We start from the raw sequence: 17,333 nt of genomic DNA, 5'->3' as shown, positions 1-17,333 counted from the left end.
CTTTTCATGTTAACTTTCTAGTTTATTAAATATCAGACTTTGAGCCAATATGAGTATCACACCACTTTATTGTAAAACGTTTGCTGATAACCGTTTACTCCCGGTATCTAATATTACAAACTTTAGGGTCTTTGAGATATGCAGGGTCCTTGTATGTAACCGGCATAAACCCTGTAAAGAGAAAATCAAAGTCACTGACAGGAAAAGAGCAGAATCCTCGTGAGCTCAAGTCAGTATTTCGGCTGCTCTTACCCATGATTTGTGCTCTTTTGATAGCTTTTGTGATTTCTTTTTGTTTCTTCCCGCAAAGACCTGTGAAAGACAATGCTGGGTTATTCAAGTGTCTGACAGTTGTGGGAGGTCAAGGAAGGGTGGGCAGCGTGGCCGGAAGCAGATGGGCGTGTGGCTCGCAGGCCAGACAGCCTGCACAAGCTCCCACACAAAGCCCGTGACTTGTAAGAACACATGGCTGTAGACAGTGGGGAGGAGGGCTTGTCTTGGACACAGCCAACTAGGGCTCATCCCGAGGACCCCTTCTGGTCCCCGGTCCCCACCAGGGGTACCCTGAGCACGGAGCCAGGAGTAAGTGACCCCAAAACAAAAAATAAAAGCAAGCAGCAGGTAAGATGACCGATGGCCCCAGACTTCTGGCTTTCAGACACTTGGCATGGGGCACTGATGGCTCACACCTCCATGTGGTTTCATGGAAACACTGCAGTCCCCATGTCACTGCTGACTGACCAAGGCCTTCCTCCTTGGGGCCGCCCACCTCTCGTCTTGGCGCAGGTAACTCCTCTGCTACTCTTACTCTCAGCAGAGGGTTTTTGTGGTGGTGCTTTCTTTCTGCCCACGGCTGGCAGTGCTCAGCAGGGCTCTGGGGACCATGTGGTGCCAGCGATGGAACGCCCTGGGCTGCGGGGCGCTGAGGTAAAGGGCGCATTCTAGCTCTCTGCTCCCTCACAGCCCCCGACCATTCTTCTGCTCTTTTGGTGCTGGTGGCTTGGGGACCGCCCCCTCTCCTGCTGTCCACATATGTGTGTGGTGCTAATTTACTACAGGAAAGGTCATGTGTTCACAGTGGCGTAGGCATTTATGATGTCAAAGTCACGTTAGCTCACCTGACCTCCACCACTGGGTCCGAACTCCCTCCCGTGCCCCTGTCTTACCTCCAAGCCCACGGACCCTCTCGTCCAAAGCTGGTATTTTTATGCCATTTTTTTTATGCTTCAGAGAGAATGGCAAACTGGGCATAAAGCATAAAAAGGTATGCAAAGTAGTTCCCTTCTGGTCTAAGAAGTGGCTTTTTCAAAGTACAAGTCAGAGTTTTAACACTTAAGAAATGGTTCGGTTTTCATACCTATACACTTTTGTTTATCTACACCTAAGTTACTATGAAAGAAAAGAAAATACCTGTTATGTGCCTTCCGTAAATACATCCAGTAAATGGAGAAATAAACTGTGACAAAAGCTGTTTTGAGTTTTATTTGGAGAAGAAAAAAAACTGTATTAATACACTTGTTATTCAACCTCAATTCTGTAATTTTCAGAAAACTTTCTATCACCTTTAAATCAAGTTATTTCAAATTTCATAAAATATAAATAAAAATATCCTATCAATCATATCCGATTATATGTAATATATGTTATATAACATATGACATCTTATAACCTAGTCCTCCCTCTCGGAGAACCTGGCAAGCTACCAAGCGTTTTCCTGCCCACACGGGAGAGCCTAGCAAGCTCCGCGTGCCCTATTTTTATGCCAAATATAGTAACAATGATGGTCTCATTCTCTGTAGCCTGAAAGACCCTCTAATGCGGCACCACTGGGAAGGATGAGTAAAGAGAGGCTGCTGAAATCTCAGGGCTAGGATGAATGAAGACATCACTAGGCCCACTTGAGCAAATAGAGGAACAACGGGATGATAGTAATAGTGATAGTGAATATCAATTATATCCTTATTCTATTAATTATATCTTATCCCATTAATGTCATCTTTTAAAGTATCATTATTAAAGTTAACATCCCTTATTCAGTGTCCAAAGAGTCTACAGAAGATTAATAAGCAGATTCTTTCAGTTCTTAAAGTTATTTTCATGACTTCCACAGAAATTATTCTAAGTACTGCTACTTAGAACAAGGCAATAAACACTTCAGAGTAGATTATAATTACCAGTAGAAGCCCATCAAAATTAGTATTTGTAAAGGATTCTGTGTATAAATATTTTATTATAGAAAAATAATGAAAAGATTTCCAAATTAAATTATTAAAAGTAAAGGAAAAAGAATAATTTAGAATTATCTTAATTTTCCCTACATCTTTTGACATTGTAATTATACAACAAAGTTAACCAAGTCCACTAAACTAAACCAATACCTATCCCTCTTTCCCCTACCTTAAAATCCAATAAATTCCTAAAATACTTACTTCTTATTTAAATTGATTATTTAGAATTAGCAATGAATAATTATGTTTTTGTAATTCATTGCTCACATCACACATTTCTTTTATACGTGTTAAATTTTAAGGGAAGCTTTCACCCTGTTTATGGATAAGGGGCAGTGACACTATATGCCTAAAGTGATACTAATAGTATATAAATCATGATACCATAAAAGAATGAATTGCAAGTTAGCTATGTGGACTTATAATACAGATCAATTCCACCAAAAGCTTTTTTGAAACTATTCAACTCCAAAAATGGACAGTGCTAGCCAACCACTTGCTAAAACATCTGGGCAAAGAGAAAAGGGAGAAACAAGAAACACAAAGCTAAGAGTGTTAATAAGGCAGAACCAAGGAAGTCTTACTTGAATAAAGGATGCAGTTTACCCAAAAGTATACATAAATTTGAAATTATAAAGTTGCTAAAACAACTGCTTCTATACAAAACCTATTAAAAAACAAAGATTCTCTTTAGTTAAATCAAATAATAAAGAAAAATCCTAAGATCAGGTATCATGGTGAAGGAAAATCAGATCTCACCTGTACATTCTTATAATCTACACGTTTTCCACACAAGGTACATTTCTTCAGAGGCTCCTTATAAGGATTTTCCATTGGAATGGGCTAGGACAAAGGGGAGAAATTTAATACAGCCTGATATAAAAAATCTGAATTAACATTAAAAAAAATTTTTTTTAAAGAAACTTTAAGGAAACCACATTTAAATCTTCTCAAAATGCCTAGTTATAGCTTTATTTGGGGGATGGGTGGGGGTAGCCACACCCAGCAATGTTCAGGGGTTACTCCCAGCTCTGCACTCAGGAAGTTACTCCTGGCAGTGTTCAGGGGATGACTGGGATGTTGGGGACCAAACTCAGGCACCCAGAAGTGCTCGGTGCTTACTCCTGGCTCGACACTCTGGGATCACTCCTGGAGAGGTTCAGAGGAGCTAGATATGGAGCCAGGGAATGAACTGGGGCTTGGCCGTGTGCAAGGCAAGTGCCTGCTTGCTGTACTGTTGCTTTCAGCCCCAGGATGTGCAATTCTTTATCAGTATAATCCCTAGATCCACTCCCCAAATTTCCAGGTGTTAAATCACTATTGTATTTTTTCCCCAGTGTTTTGGGTTACACCTGGTAACATGGGGGGCAGAGGATGGGCTACTTCTGGCTCAGTACTGGGGTGTCTCCCACTGTGCTCAGGGGACCATATGGTGTCAGGGATGGAACCAGGGGCCTCCTGTAGGCAGAGCACTGCACAGCTCACTGAGCTAACTCTGGCCAACAGACTAGTGATAGCATTCTTGTCCTCCAACTTAAATCTATTCAAAAACTAAAGTAGGGGCTGGAGCAGTAGCACAGTGGGTAGGGCATTTGCCTTGCACGTAGCCGACCCGAGTTCCATTCTCAGCATCTCACATGGTCCACTGAGCACTGCCAGGAGTGATTCCTAAGTGCAAAGCCAGAAGTAACCCTGAGCATCGCTGGGTTGTAACCCCCCCCCAAAAAAAAACCAAAACCCAGTAAAGTAATAGTTTGGAAATATCTAGAATACCTCATTAAAAGGAAGGGAAATTCTTACCAGGTCTTCCTTGTCAGTTACCTGCTGATGCTGTGAACAACTCCGCAGCACTGAAATGAAATAAAAAGCAACAAATCAATGTGGTTTTTCAAAGTGTAATGGATTTTTTTTAATTATATATAAACACAGACACTATTTAAAGGCAATCAATAAATCTTTCAGTCATTTCCTGCTGTGGTTCCTTCCTGGCTCATGCTTCACCTTATGGCCATTCTGGTTTGATCTTCATCTTCAAGATGGCCCTATAGAGGCCAGAGATGGCACAGCAGGTAAGGCACTTGCCCTACACATTGCTGACCAGGTCAATCCCGGGCCCCACATATGGTCCCCTGAGCCCAGCCTGGCGTGATCCCTGAGTGCAGAGCCAGAGCCGGGTACAGCCCTAAAACCAATTCTAACTTACACACACACACACACACACACACACACACACACACACACACACACACACACACTATAGCCCAAAAACCAAAACACACACACACACACACACACACACACTATAGCCCAAAAACCAAAACACACACACACACACTATAGCCCAAAAACCAATATAGAAGATGGCAACAATTCTAACTTCCACACAGGTGCACACACACACACACACACACACACACACACACACACACACACAGATATGAGTCTTATAGCCACAGGAGCCACAAATCATTCCTTTACACTGAAAAAGACATGTTTATCGAGGCAAGATGAGAGCAATATATTTTATTAAATACAACAGAAAGGTTTTATATTCATGAGACAATACCGGTGAGAAACCTCTGGGCTTGAAGCCGACTTACTGTCTTACTAAGAGTCTTCTCGGAGTTACTGAGGCTTATTGACTTTTCGAGAGTGTTTCTAGGGTTTCCCAGAGTTCAGCAGCAAAGCTACTCCCTACCGACTGCCTGACACTGAAATTTCCCTTCCACTCTACGGCTGCAGACTTTAATGCATATGCTAAAGGGAGAAGCAACAACATGTATGGTCACACCAAAGGGAAATGGGCAACAGACACCCCCCCCCCCATTGCTGGTAGGAAAACACGCCCGAAACAACGGGCAGAAGTGGGCAAGTCCTGGCCCTGTGCTGCGACCTGGGCCACATCTGGGAACTCAGAGACCCCTGGCATGCGGTCCTGGGTGGTTCTGGAAAGTTCGTCTGGGCGCTCAGCCCCTCGTCCTGCCGCTCCTCGTCCAGAATACCGCCAGGGCCCAGCACACGCCCGCCCGCCTTGGGTAGAAACTCAGCCTCCTGCCAGCCCGCGCGGGTTCCTGTCCGCGGGGATTTTCCCACGGACCCGCGCGACCCACGCCGGCGACCCCTGGGTCACACGCGGTGCCACTGAACACTACGGGAGTTCTGCATTCTTCCCGCGAGTCCGGGCTCGCAGCTCGCCCCTGCACCTTTGCACCTCTATGTTCACGGCCAGCAAAGGTGACAAGGCTGAGCCCCTGTTTAGCTGGGGGGGGGGGGTCGGGAGGGGGGTGCCTGGTCCGCCCAATCGGCGGCGGGTCAACGCGTGCGTCGCTGCAACGGGCGCTGGGAAACGTACCCTGGTGCGAGCCGGGCGCGGAGAGGCGCGCGGCAGCCCCCGCGAAGCGCGTCCAGCGGCCGCCCCCGAGGCCCCCGCGCACGGCCACCAGCGCCGCCATGGCCCCGGGCGCCCCTCCCGGTGTCCTTCCCGCGGACTCCGCGAGCCTCCGCGCCAAGGTTCCGGGGCCGCAGTCGGAGCGCAGCGAGCGGCGGCCCGAGGGGCGGGGCGCGCCAGGCGCCGGGCGGCCACTTCCGGTTCCCGGCGTCCCGCGCGGCAAGGCCGCGGGCTCCTGTGATTGGTGGGGCGGGAGGCGGGCTGGTTCAAGAGTGCGGGCGCTTCCGGCCGGCCGCGGCCGCTGCCTCGGAACGTTCCCTGCGGCGGGCGGCGGGCGCGGTGGCTCGCGGCTGCTGGCGACCCCGGCTGGTCGGCGTCTCCCGCCCTGGCCTCGGGGCCAGGCAGCCGGCGGCGGCGGCGGCGGCGCGCGCGCGGGGCCCCGCCATGGAGGACGGTGTTTCCCACATCCGCCGGCGGGTGTCTGTCCGCAAAAGGAACCGCCTGAGCTTCGGCCGCAGCCTTGTCAGCCCCGCTGAGGAGAAGGAGGAAAAAGATGATGAAGAAGAAGAAGACCTGGGGGCCGGGAGCCCCCGGCGGAAGCTGCTGGGCGCGCGCTCGGGCGTCGGCCGCAGCCCTGTCAGCCCTGCTGAGGCGGCGCTCGAGCCGGCCGCTGTGGAGGAGGAGAGAGAAGAGATGGGGGCTGGGACGCCCCCGGCCGCGCAGGGGGCCGAGGTACGCCCCTCAGAGCCCCTCGCCCCGGGGCTGAGCTCGGGGCCGGGGTCACGGCCGGCCGCGCGCGCCCTGACAGGACCGGGAGGCCGCTCTGAGGCGGGCGCTTGCCCGCGCGCGAGGCGGGGCTCGTGGGGCCCCGGGGTGTGAAAGGTGCTCGTGCCGGCAGGGGAGGGGCGCGGCGGGAGACTGTGAAATCGGTGACAATCGATGCTGGCCCCGCCCCGAGAAAAACCCGCCCCGTTGTGAGCTGCCGGCTTGGCTATTTCCGTCCCCCATTGATAACGCGGCAGAAATCAGACCCCGAGAAATCACGGAACAACTCTCCTGGCGCCAGGTCCGACGCTGTCCATCTCTTTTGCTGCCTTCTGCTTTGCGATGGGCAGACTCCCTCCTTCCAGCACCTCCTCCACCCCCCACACTCCAGAGGCCCCGGAACAGAATCTCCACACCCCGCTGTGTCCAGTGATCCTGGCATGGTTGGGAAGAGGGGCGCTACCGTTATTATCAGTGTGCACAGTGTGTGCACAGAGAGCAGGACGGTTGACCTTGCACACAGCCAACCCCAGTTCGTTCCTGCCATTCGGGATGGTCCCCAGAGCTCTCCAGGAGGAACCCCTGAGCATCGCAGAGTATGACGATGCAAAAACCTAAAGAAAGAAACTTGGAATGACATTTCATCCCAATAGATGGAGTTTGGGGTGTTGTACTTCCTTTTTTAGGGAAAAAAAAATTGGGATTTGGCCTAAAAATCGCAGAGTACGGTGATGCAAAAACCTAAAGAAAGAAACTTGGAATGACATTTCATCCCAATAGATGGAGTTTGGGGTGTTGTACTTCCTTTTTTAAGGAAAAAAATTGGGATTTGACCTAAAATTTGGGATTCTGGATCTGGAGAGATGATAATACAGGGATTAAATGCACTTTTCTTGAGCTACCCCTGTCCCCCACTCGGGTCCAGTCTCCAGCAACAGAAAGTAACCCAGAATCAAAGGGAAAAAAAAAAATTAAGATCCCATTGCCAGAGAAAGCTCAAAGAGCTAGAGCACATGCTTTGTAGGGTAAACAACAGATCCTAGGAACTGCCAGGGGGCTCAGGAATGCTGGGAAAGAGACCCTCTTGCCCCCAGCAGATCCCCAGCGCAATGCAGAATTTGTCCCCAAACACTACCCCTGCACCTGCTCCACCCAAAAAAAATATTAGGATCCCAGCATCACTATACATTAGGATTGACATTTGGACAAGCTTCTCTGGACCTCCATTTCTCCATCTATCAATGAGAGTAGTGCCTGTTTCATAAGAGTGGTTTACATTTCCGTCTGTGAGCCTTATGAAACCAAAGTATTACTGATAAAGCCCTGGACTTTAATGATTAATTGTGGGGTCTTCCAAACTGGGGGGTGTTGGGACCACTCCTGCAATACTCAGCCCAACTGTGTGTGCCCAAGTATTCAGTGCTTGAGGCCAGAGATGCTGGGGGTACCAGAGCCATCTAGGTGATGCTTGGGACCCTTAAGGACTACTGCTGGCAGTGTTGGGTGGGTAGAGGTGGGGGCAATACTCTATTGGAATCAAACTGAACATGTACTCCTGGATGCAAGGCATCCGCTTGTCCCCTGAGCCATCTTCTGACCCTCTGAGACTCACTGTAGTTAGAATTGATCATAAACCTTTTCTGTTTTCTCTCCAGCAAAATAACAGTGAAGAGGACATGTTTGGTGACTATGATAGCTTTGCTGAAAACTCTTTATTAGCTCAAGTTGATGATCTGGAACAAAAACATATGCACATTCCTGAGCATAATACACACAACCCAGAACTCACCGCCAAAGAACTGTCAAAAGACATCATCAAGCCCAGCAAACTCAGCATTCCCGATGGAGGCAACGTGACAGGATTAATAGTGGATGATGCACGCATAGAGAACCAGAGTGGGCTCCAAGAGGGCTCAGAGGAACCAGAAGTGGATATTCTGTTTGATATACCTTCTTCTCAGGTTTTGTATTTTGAAGACTTGCAGAACACTCAAGATACTAGGGACGATCCAACTGCTGCTGAAAAGAGGATCCAGAGCCTGTCCTGCCTGCCGGCTGCCAGGGAGAAGTCTCCACAAGTTAATGACTCCTCTTCCCATGTCCAACCCACTTCTGATGTGAACAGGAGAAAAAGTCTCAAAGATCATCTCAAAAGTGCTATGGCTGGCAATGCCAGGGTCCAAACACCAATATTTTCTAGGACTAAGCAGCTCAGAGAGACTCTATTAAACGAGGAGATTAATGTTGCTAAGAAAACAATTGAGTTGTCATCAGATGACCTTGGTCCTTTCTATTCATTACCCAGTAAAGTGAGAGACCTTTATGTTCAATTCAAGGGAATTGAAAAATTATATGGTAATGCTTTGTTGCTGGAATGAAGAAGTCACCCTCATAGCTGTAATGTTAGTGTGAATCAGGAGAAACAGATCAGTTCCAAGGTTTTTATTGTTTGTTTTGTTTGGGGCCCTCTGCTCAAGATTGGTCCCAGGCCTCCTGCGTGCAAAATATGCAACTATGCACTCCAGGTTGTTGCACTGTCTCTGGCCCCACGGTCATATTTTTCAACTTAAACGCTACTGGGCTAGGGTGACTGTACAGTAGTTAAGACACTTGCCTTGCATGTGGCCTATTCAAGCACCTGCCTTATATGGTTCCCAGAGCCCTCCCAGGAGTAATCCCTGAGCACCACCAGGTGTGACCTAAAAAAAGAAATCAAAAAGTATTTAACATACCCTTTCTTACTATTATAGTAAACTTCTTTCCTTGATAGTCCACATTTCTCAAACTGATTATTTTTGCTATCTCACTTTCCTCAGCTAATTTTCAGCCCACCCCCAGAACAAGAGAAAATAACTGGTATCTTAACTTAGGGATGTTTTCTTCAGTTTTTTTCTAGGCGCATAATTCATACTATCCAACACACATTCATGATCTCTGATGTGGGGATTGGGCCACAGCTAGTGATGCTCAGTGCTAACTCCTGACTCTGCACTCAGATCACTCCTGGATGATACAGGATGTTGGGCACCAGACCCTGGTCAGCCACATGCAAGGCCAGTGCCCTACCTGCTATACCATCACTCCAGCCCTCATGATCTCATTTTTTTAACTTTATGAAGCCTATACATAAATTTGCTTTTCAGTTTCGGGCTGCCAAGAATTCCAAGATTGCACAGATTCATTCAGCTTTTGGTTCTGTTTCATATATATAAACACTGCCATGATGAATATCCTACATATAATTTTTATGTAACTTTGCTTTTTATATGTGTAGAGAACCAAAAGTGATGGTGCTAGCTCAAAGGCAAATGTGTGTTTAATTTGGGTACTGTTTTCTAAAGAAGATGATAATGTTTTATGCTCTCATAAACCAAAATGCTTGCCGGTTAGTCTCCCCAACTCCAAATTATTCAGAAATCTAGTCTAGATAATCTGGATTCTTTTTTGGTTTTTGTTTTATTTTGTTTAGGGGACACATCCTGCAATGCTGAGGGGTGACTCCTGGCTCTGCACTCAGGAATTACTTCTAGTGCTGCTCAGGAGACCATATGGGATGCTGGGAATCAAACCTGGGTTGGCCATATGCAAGTCACGCCCTACCTGCTGTACTGTTGCTCCAACTACTGTATTTTTTTTCCCCTTTTTATTTTTATCTTAATTTTAATTTTTATTTTTGGTGCCAAATATCAAATCCAGGGCCTTACAGTGAAAAGTGTATACTCTGTCACTGGGCCCCATTCCTGACTTATGGGTACTGTATTGTTAGTTACTTTTGTTGTTTATTTTACTAATCTGATAGCGGTTGAGCATCCTCTTGTGTGATTTTTTAGCCATTTGCATTTATCCCTTCTGTGAAATATTTTATCCATTAAAAAAAAATTTTTATAGTTATGAGGCTATCCCTAGCCATGCTCAGGACTCTGACTAGGGATCACTCCAGACAGTGCTCAGGTGTCATGATGGTGCCAAGGAGTGAACTGGCATCTACCATGTGCAAGGCTAGCTCTTTACTGCTTTCTTAGCCCTCTGGACCCTTTTTTCATATCTCCTCCCCCAACCTCAACACACACACCCTTCTCCTCCATAGGCTGCTGATGTACAATTTTAACCCTTTGGATATTTACTTTGCCAAGTTACTTAACAGAGTTTGTCATACTGTTTCTACAGCATGTTTTTGTTTTGTTTTGTTTTGTTTTGTTTTTGCTTTTTGGGTCACACCTGGCGATGCATAGGGGTTACTCCTGGCTCTGCACTCAGGAATTACCCCTGGCCATGCTCAGGGGACCATATGGGATGCTGGGATTTGAACCCGGGTCGGCCGCGTGCAAGGCAAACGCCCTACCCGCTGTGCTATCTCTCCAGCCCCTACACCATGTTTTAAGATCTATTTTGATTCCTATTTATTCCGACTTGCTAAATTGCAGGACACTAGATGTGTTGGTTAATAATGCAAATTTTTATGATTTAAATAGTTTATCAGTTACCATTCAAGGTTCTGCTTCCCTTGAGAACCAGTCAGATAGTCTAATTTTTTACACCTTATGTGGTGCCACATAAGGTTTTTCACAAATGGTTTTTCTCCTTCCCCTCTTTCTCTTTACAGTGGTGTTTGGGTAAAAAAAGGGAGGAAGCTTATACAGCTTCTGCAGAATCTAAGGAGGCCCTCAGTTCACACTGCTGGCCTCTAGCTCAGATGTTCAGATGAACAGCTCTCTTGTCTAGCTGGCCACTACCACTGTGCTAGAATCTCATGTCAGGTCTATATCTACCAAACAGGTGAACTAGGGTCCAGGAGAGCTGAAGCTGAGCGAAGGCCTTGTATACACTGGACCCTGTGTGCATTGCATACACCCCTCGTGATTCCTGAGCACCGGATATGGCCTCTGTAACATTCTTTCCAAAGTTCACATAATTGATCCTTTTAAATTCTAAAAATCTTTTTTTTATTATTGAATCTTGAATTACAGAGTTTCAACATTCATGATTCAGTTTCAGATGTACAGTGTTCCAACACTAATCCCTTCACTAGTGTCCACTTACCTCCACCAATGTCCCCAGTTTTTCCAGAACCAAAAGACTTCCCTTGTTCCACTTCATATTTTGCTCCTTTATCAAAGGTTAATTGACCTGAGGGTCTCTCACTGCATTTTCAGTTCTATCCCATTCATCTGTGGGTCTCTTTATTCCAGTGCCATGGTGTTGGCCCTTGTAACTTAATAGATAACTTTATTGCCTATGTCCCCGACTTATGCCCTCATCAAGTGCATATTACACAAAGATGGGAGATTTTTGGCCTTTAATATTGGTGTGTAATTACACTTATTATGAGAAGACAGGGTGCAACTGACTTCACAGATAAAGAAAAATAATACTTGTTTTTTAATTCCCAGAATGGCAGCATACATGCTTGACTTTGAGTTCTGTGCAAGAAAGAAAAAATTTAATATATTCCTTACCAACAAGCGGTGGAAAAACCCTCGTGGCTGAGATATTAATGCTCCAGGAACTACTATGCCATCGGAAAGATGTTTTAATGATTCTCCCATATGTTGCAATTGTCCAAGAGAAGGTCTGATTCTTTTTTAAACTAGTGTTATTTGCTAACATTATTTTGAAACCAACTATAGAAACTAGTATATATGTAACAACTTTTTGTGGAGAAGAGGGCCTTTTAGCAATGGAAAAAGTGTTTTTAAATATGCAAAAGCATTATAGCAAACTTATTGAAAATCTCTTCAGATACCTGTTGCAGAATGTTTTCCCTAAAATGATGGGTTAAGCTATTTAAATGTTGTATAGATATGTAGCCTGCTCTTTCAAATCAAACTAACCAAGTATTTTGCCAGCAAATGAGTTTCTCTGATGCTTTATTATTATTTTTAATCAAAATTTTTTATTCAGTAAAAATTTATTTTCACATTCTGTAGTTCTGTAGTTTAAAAGTTACATTTAGTAGCAGAGGGCAAAGCAGCAATAGTAGTGGGTAGGGTTCTTTCCTTGCATGTGACCAACCTGGGTTCGAACTCCAGAACCACATAAGTTCCCATGCACACTGCCAGGAGTGATCCCTGAGCATGAACTAGGAGTACGCCCTGGACACCACCAGGTATGGGCCCCAAATCAAAATCAAAATAAATAAAATTTACATTTATTTTTCAAAGATCAACATAATAGTTCTTATGTATATTTTGTCTGACTTAAATTTTTAAAGCACATATGGACCCTTATTAATTGATGTTCTAGATTTCAGGTTTGTCAAGTTTTGGTATAGAGTTGGGATTCTTTGTTGAAGAATATGCTGGAAGCAAAGGAAGATTTCCTCCAGTTAAAAGAAGAGAGAAGAAATCACTCTATATTGCCACTATTGAAAAGGGCCATAGTTTGGTGAACTCCTTGATCGAGACTGAAAGGATCAGCTGTCTGGGTCTGGTTGTTGTAGATGAGGTTGGTTGCTACTTTGTAATTTATCAATATACGTATTATACTAAGCTTTAGTTTTATGTGCATTTGCTCAATAACTCCACATGAATAAATAATTCAGTATTAGACAATACAGTTGAAGAATTTTCATGTTTGGTAATCTTAAATTCCATGTTATGGCAAGTGTTTTTTTTTTTTTTTTTTTTTTTTTTTTTTTTTTTTTTTTTTGCTTTTTGGGTCACACCCAGCGATGCTCAGGGGTTACCCCTGGCTTTGCACTCAGGAACTACTCCTGGCGGTGCTTGGGGGACCATATGGGATGCCGGGGATCGAACCCGGGTCGGCTGCGTGCAAGGCAAACGCCCTACCCGCTGTGCTATCGCTCCGGCCCCGGCAAGTGTTTTTTGAAATGTGAATAGTGATGTGGATGTATTTAATTTTATAATAATACATGTGAACTGTTTACCTCAAATTTCACTAAATAACCAGGAAATAATGCTTATATACTCTAGTTGCTATATCTAAGATGTGTGAGTTATAAATCCAGAACAATGTTGTGTCACACTAGTATGTTTTATATGGATATTGCATGTAAATTAAATTTCCTTCTTTTTCTTTTTAAATCTCCAAGTTGCACATGATTGGTGAAGGAAGTCGTGGGGCCATACTTGAAATGACCCTGGCAAAAATTCTCTATACTAGCAGTAAGTATTCAAACAGAGTTGCTAATTAATTTATAACAGATTATATAGATTTAGTTCTCTCAGGAGCTAGATTATGTAAATTAGACCTAAGATTAAGATTTCTGCATTAGCTTTTCTGTCTGTTTGGCTTGATTTGTGTGTGTAGAGGGCGGTGGGGGTGACCCCTAGCGGTGCTCAGAGGACCATGCCGTGCCCTCGAGACCCCAGGCCCCATTCATAGCACAGGCACTCCAGCCCTGGGAGCTGTCTCCAGTCTCTTCCTTGGCTTCCCATCTCAAATGTAAGCTTATAAGTGGTTTTCTCCTTGTTTCCTGTGGTAATGACAAGGGGCTGATGGGCATGGTTGTGGTGCTTGCACATGTGGCAGGAATATCGCTGAAAGCTTCATTCTGGCTTACTCAGCCCTGGCTGAGTGCTACCAAACACCCAGTGGAGCCCCGGGGGCCCAGACAGCAGAGCAACCAGAACAGTGTGTGGGTCATACATGTGGGATCAAACCTATGACTTCCTGCTCATAAGGCTGACATTAGCCACTGAGGCATCCTCCAACCCTCAGCTTACAAATTGTGAAGGTATTGGACTTCATGATGTTGTACTTGGTCTTCTGTGCTAGCACCATCAGGTCCTCGATGTTTGCTTCTGATGCCAGCATACATGCGTTAAAAATGCAGATAGTTATTTTAGTCTTTCTTTGTTTTGACAGCCTACTTCAGCCCTGGGATTTTAGCAGCCTCTCCTTGTTCATCCTCAAAACTGCTGTATTGGGGGTTCTCCCATGGTTAAGCGAATGAGGCCCATTTTTGTTACTGTTTTTGGCATATCAGATACACCACGGGTAACTTGCTGTGTCGGTGGCATGTTGTTGTAATGATCTGTGTTGGTTCGCTCTTCACCGGTTGTCACCGTACCACCCTCTTGCCACAATGAGGTGGTGAACCATCGAAGTCGGTGAACCTTCATACTCCTCACTTATCTACAGTAACTGGCCTCCTCACATCGATCACATCACACCATTTTCGACACTGGAGAACTATTCTTTGGAACATTCGACAGTAGAGGTGTCTGTGGTGTTGGTATCCTCATCAACACAAACTTGGCCATGAACATTGATTCATTTGAATGCCGAACAACCCGAATCGGATGCTTATGTTTGAATAGATGTGGCTCATTGCTGGCAGTTTCTATCTTCGTCATCTATGCATAAACATCCAACTATAAGGAAGAAGAAATTGAGAAGTTCTACATGGAGCTAGAGTTCTATAAAGAAGACAACATCTTCTACAAGGCCATTGTTGGTGATTTTAACACCAAGATAGGACCGAGAAGGTTGTCTAAAGAACTCCACATTGGGACCCTCGGGCTGGGAGCTCTTTGGCACTATTTCAGCAATATGGGAAGATGCTGTCGTTGACAACATAGACAAGGAATATGATCAACTGGTTCAGTACCTCCATGATTGTGTGAGGAATGCCAAAAAAGAGAAAGCCACAAAAAGACGCCTGTCTTCAGAAACTGTTGAGCTCATTCGACAACATGGTTTGGCCTCAGACAATCACAAACTAACGTCCAAGCTCGCAAAGCTGTGCAGAGAAGCGTTAAAGGAAAACCTCAAAGAGAGAAGAGCAGCAGTGTTGGCTGATTTGGCAGAAGCCATGAAAAATATTCGCAACACGAACCTGTTCTTTGCCAACTATAAGACCAAGATGACTGCCCTCCGACGTCCTGATGGATCTATCACATATTCCAGAAGGGCAATGGAAAAGGTTATCCACGACTTCTACTTGGATCTTTTCGGTAGCCATGTCCACCTGCCCACATACCAAATTCTGCAGAATGGATATATGTTCCCAACGTTCTCCCTTCTGAAATCCAACACACCGTTTCGTCAGTAAAGAAGCATACAGCACTCGGTCCAGATAAGGTCAGACCCGAATACCTGAAGAATCTGCGGCCAGTACTCGTCAATACACTGGCTTGGCTCTTCACACACTACTTGTCTGAATGCAAGATTCTGTCCCAGTGGAAATCCAGCACTGTTGTACAAGAAGGGAGACATCCACAACATAGGCAACTATCGCCTGATCTGCCTGTTGTCCATTGTCTACAAGTTATTCACTCGAGTCATCCTAAATAGGATTGGCAGAACGCTAGACAAAGGACAACCACGAGAACAAGCTGGGTTCCAAAAAGGATTCAGCATGATCAGCCATAGCCAATGTGCAGCAGGACCAAGCACATTGAGGTTTCGTGAGAGTTCAAGATGCCGCTCTGTCTAACGTTCATTGACTTAAAGAAGGCCTTTGCTTCTGTTGAGACTGAAGCAGTCATCAAAGCCCTAGCCAAACAGGGCATTCAGACTCAGTACATCAAGATCCTCTGCGAGCTGTATTATGGATTGACCACCAGGATATCACCATACTACAAAGTGATCACTGACATAAAGAGAGGGGCTCGGCAGGGCCATATCATTTCACCGAAACTCTTCAGTGCCACCCTCGAGAACGTCATGTGATGACTGGGATAGGAAGGAATGGGAGTGAAGATAGAAGGTCGGCAACTACACTTCGCTGATGACATGGTTCTAATAACACCAAATATCAGCCAAGCAGCACGAATGCTGGCCAACTTCGACCATGAGTGTGGAAGGTGGAAAGGTCGGACTGCAGCTGAATCTCACGAAGATAATGTTCATGAGAAATGGACTAGTTCCTGACTGCATCTTCGATACAGCAGTTATGTGTACCTAGGTCGAGAACTCAACATGACAAACAACCTGGCACTTGAACTGCTCAGGAGGAAGAGAGCAGAGTGGAATGCCTTCAAGAGCGTTCAAAGAAGTGGTTAAGTGGTTAAGAGCCTCCAGATTCGGGCACATCGTTTTGACTCCACCGTTCTTCTTGCACTAACATACGCCTCAGAGACCTGGCCCTACAAAAACAGGATGACAATACTATTCGGGTATCCCAAAGAGGAATCAAAAGAGCTGTGCTTGGAATATCATGTTTCACTCAAGTGAGAGAAGGAATCCAGAGTTCCGACCTCCATCAACGATCAAGAATCAGGGATGCTGTCTCGTTTGCAAAGGCGTCGAAAATCAGATGGGCTGGACACGTAATGCAATTTAGAGATGACTGCTGGACTAGAGCTGTTACCGATTGGATTCCACAGGATGTCAAAAGAACACGTGGCTGCCCACCTGCAAGATGGCCAGACTTGTTGGTCAAAACCCTGAACGGTTTGAAGCTCTTCGTGTTCCTAGAGCGAGCAGATGCCATCGGGCTACACTAGCACACAACAGGGACAAATGGAGACGTTACTTGTGCCTGCTCGAGCAAATCGATGAACAATGGAATGACGAGATACAAGGGATTGGACTTCATGTTTATGAAGACCTCCCCATCCATTATTCTCCCTTTACTGACTGCATATTCTCAAGCAGCACAGAATTTGCCTCTCTTTCTTTTTCTCTGTATATGTATTTTACTTATTGTCTCTTTTCCCAAACAACTCAGGAAGAACTGGGAACAGGAAAAGGTTGCTAAAATTTCTATCATAGTTTTTAATAGTTAACACATTTTCCTCATTTTTTTTTAGAGACAACTCAGATTATTGGTATGAGTGCAACACTGAACAATGTCAAAGACCTACAAGAGTTCCTTCAAGCAGAATATTACACCAGTCAGTTTAGACCAGTATGTACCTAAGGTTTGCTCTGTATTGATGTACATTGTTATGGACCATGTTTTGTTTGCTATGGAGCTATGCTGGCTGTGTGGCTGTGTTTTCCGACTGTTCTTGGTTTTGACCCCTATCGCTACTTGGGGGGCC

The 17,333-nt window shown here is 45.4% G+C and overlaps 2 protein-coding genes across 4 annotated transcripts in view; one reads left to right on the top strand and one right to left on the bottom strand.

Moving 5' to 3' along the window:
- Positions 1–50: 50 nt before the first annotated feature.
- Positions 51–5,796, bottom strand: MRPS18C (mitochondrial ribosomal protein S18C). Its single transcript, XM_055140737.1, has 6 exons — positions 5,581–5,796; positions 4,029–4,078; positions 2,988–3,071; positions 1,411–1,468; positions 253–312; positions 51–171 (listed from the first exon to the last, which is right to left on the bottom strand). The coding sequence occupies exons 1-6, from the start codon at positions 5,678–5,680 to the stop codon at positions 95–97; spliced, it is 429 nt and encodes a 142-aa protein (XP_054996712.1). The 5' UTR covers positions 5,681–5,796; the 3' UTR covers positions 51–94.
- A 105-nt stretch (positions 5,797–5,901) lies between these two features.
- The window catches only part of HELQ (helicase, POLQ like), a 45,066-nt gene continuing 33,634 nt past the window's right edge, over positions 5,902–17,333 (top strand). For 2 of the 3 annotated variants that reach the window (XM_055140842.1, XM_055140843.1), the window contains exons 1-6: positions 5,902–6,348; positions 8,037–8,736; positions 11,772–11,950; positions 12,625–12,825; positions 13,433–13,505; positions 17,100–17,197. In XM_055140842.1, the coding sequence (XP_054996817.1) occupies positions 6,061–6,348; positions 8,037–8,736; positions 11,772–11,950; positions 12,625–12,825; positions 13,433–13,505; positions 17,100–17,197 (1,539 nt within the window). In that variant the 5' untranslated portion in view covers positions 5,902–6,060. Of the gene's footprint in view, positions 6,349–8,036; positions 8,737–11,771; positions 11,951–12,624; positions 12,826–13,432; positions 13,506–17,099; positions 17,211–17,333 lie in introns of those variants that run through there. The other variant, XM_012934030.2, reaches the window with a different exon arrangement.

The sequence above is a fragment of the Sorex araneus genome, chromosome 5, assembly GCF_027595985.1.
Source record: "Sorex araneus isolate mSorAra2 chromosome 5, mSorAra2.pri, whole genome shotgun sequence".
In the NCBI taxonomy this organism is placed as follows: Eukaryota; Metazoa; Chordata; class Mammalia; order Eulipotyphla; family Soricidae; genus Sorex; species Sorex araneus.
This window is presented reverse-complemented; position numbering and strand designations above follow the sequence as displayed.

Coding starts and splice junctions, on each gene's coding strand:
- MRPS18C (XM_055140737.1), bottom strand. CDS start 5,680: ATGGCGGCGCTGGTGGCCGTGCGCGGGGGCCTCGGGGGCGGCCGCTGG. Junction 313..1,410: donor TTACGGAAGGCACATAACAG/GTATTTTCTTTT, acceptor TGTCTTTCACAG/GTCTTTGCGGGAAGAAACAA. Junction 172..252: donor CAAAAGAGCACAAATCATGG/GTAAGAGCAGCC, acceptor TTCTCTTTACAG/GGTTTATGCCGGTTACATAC.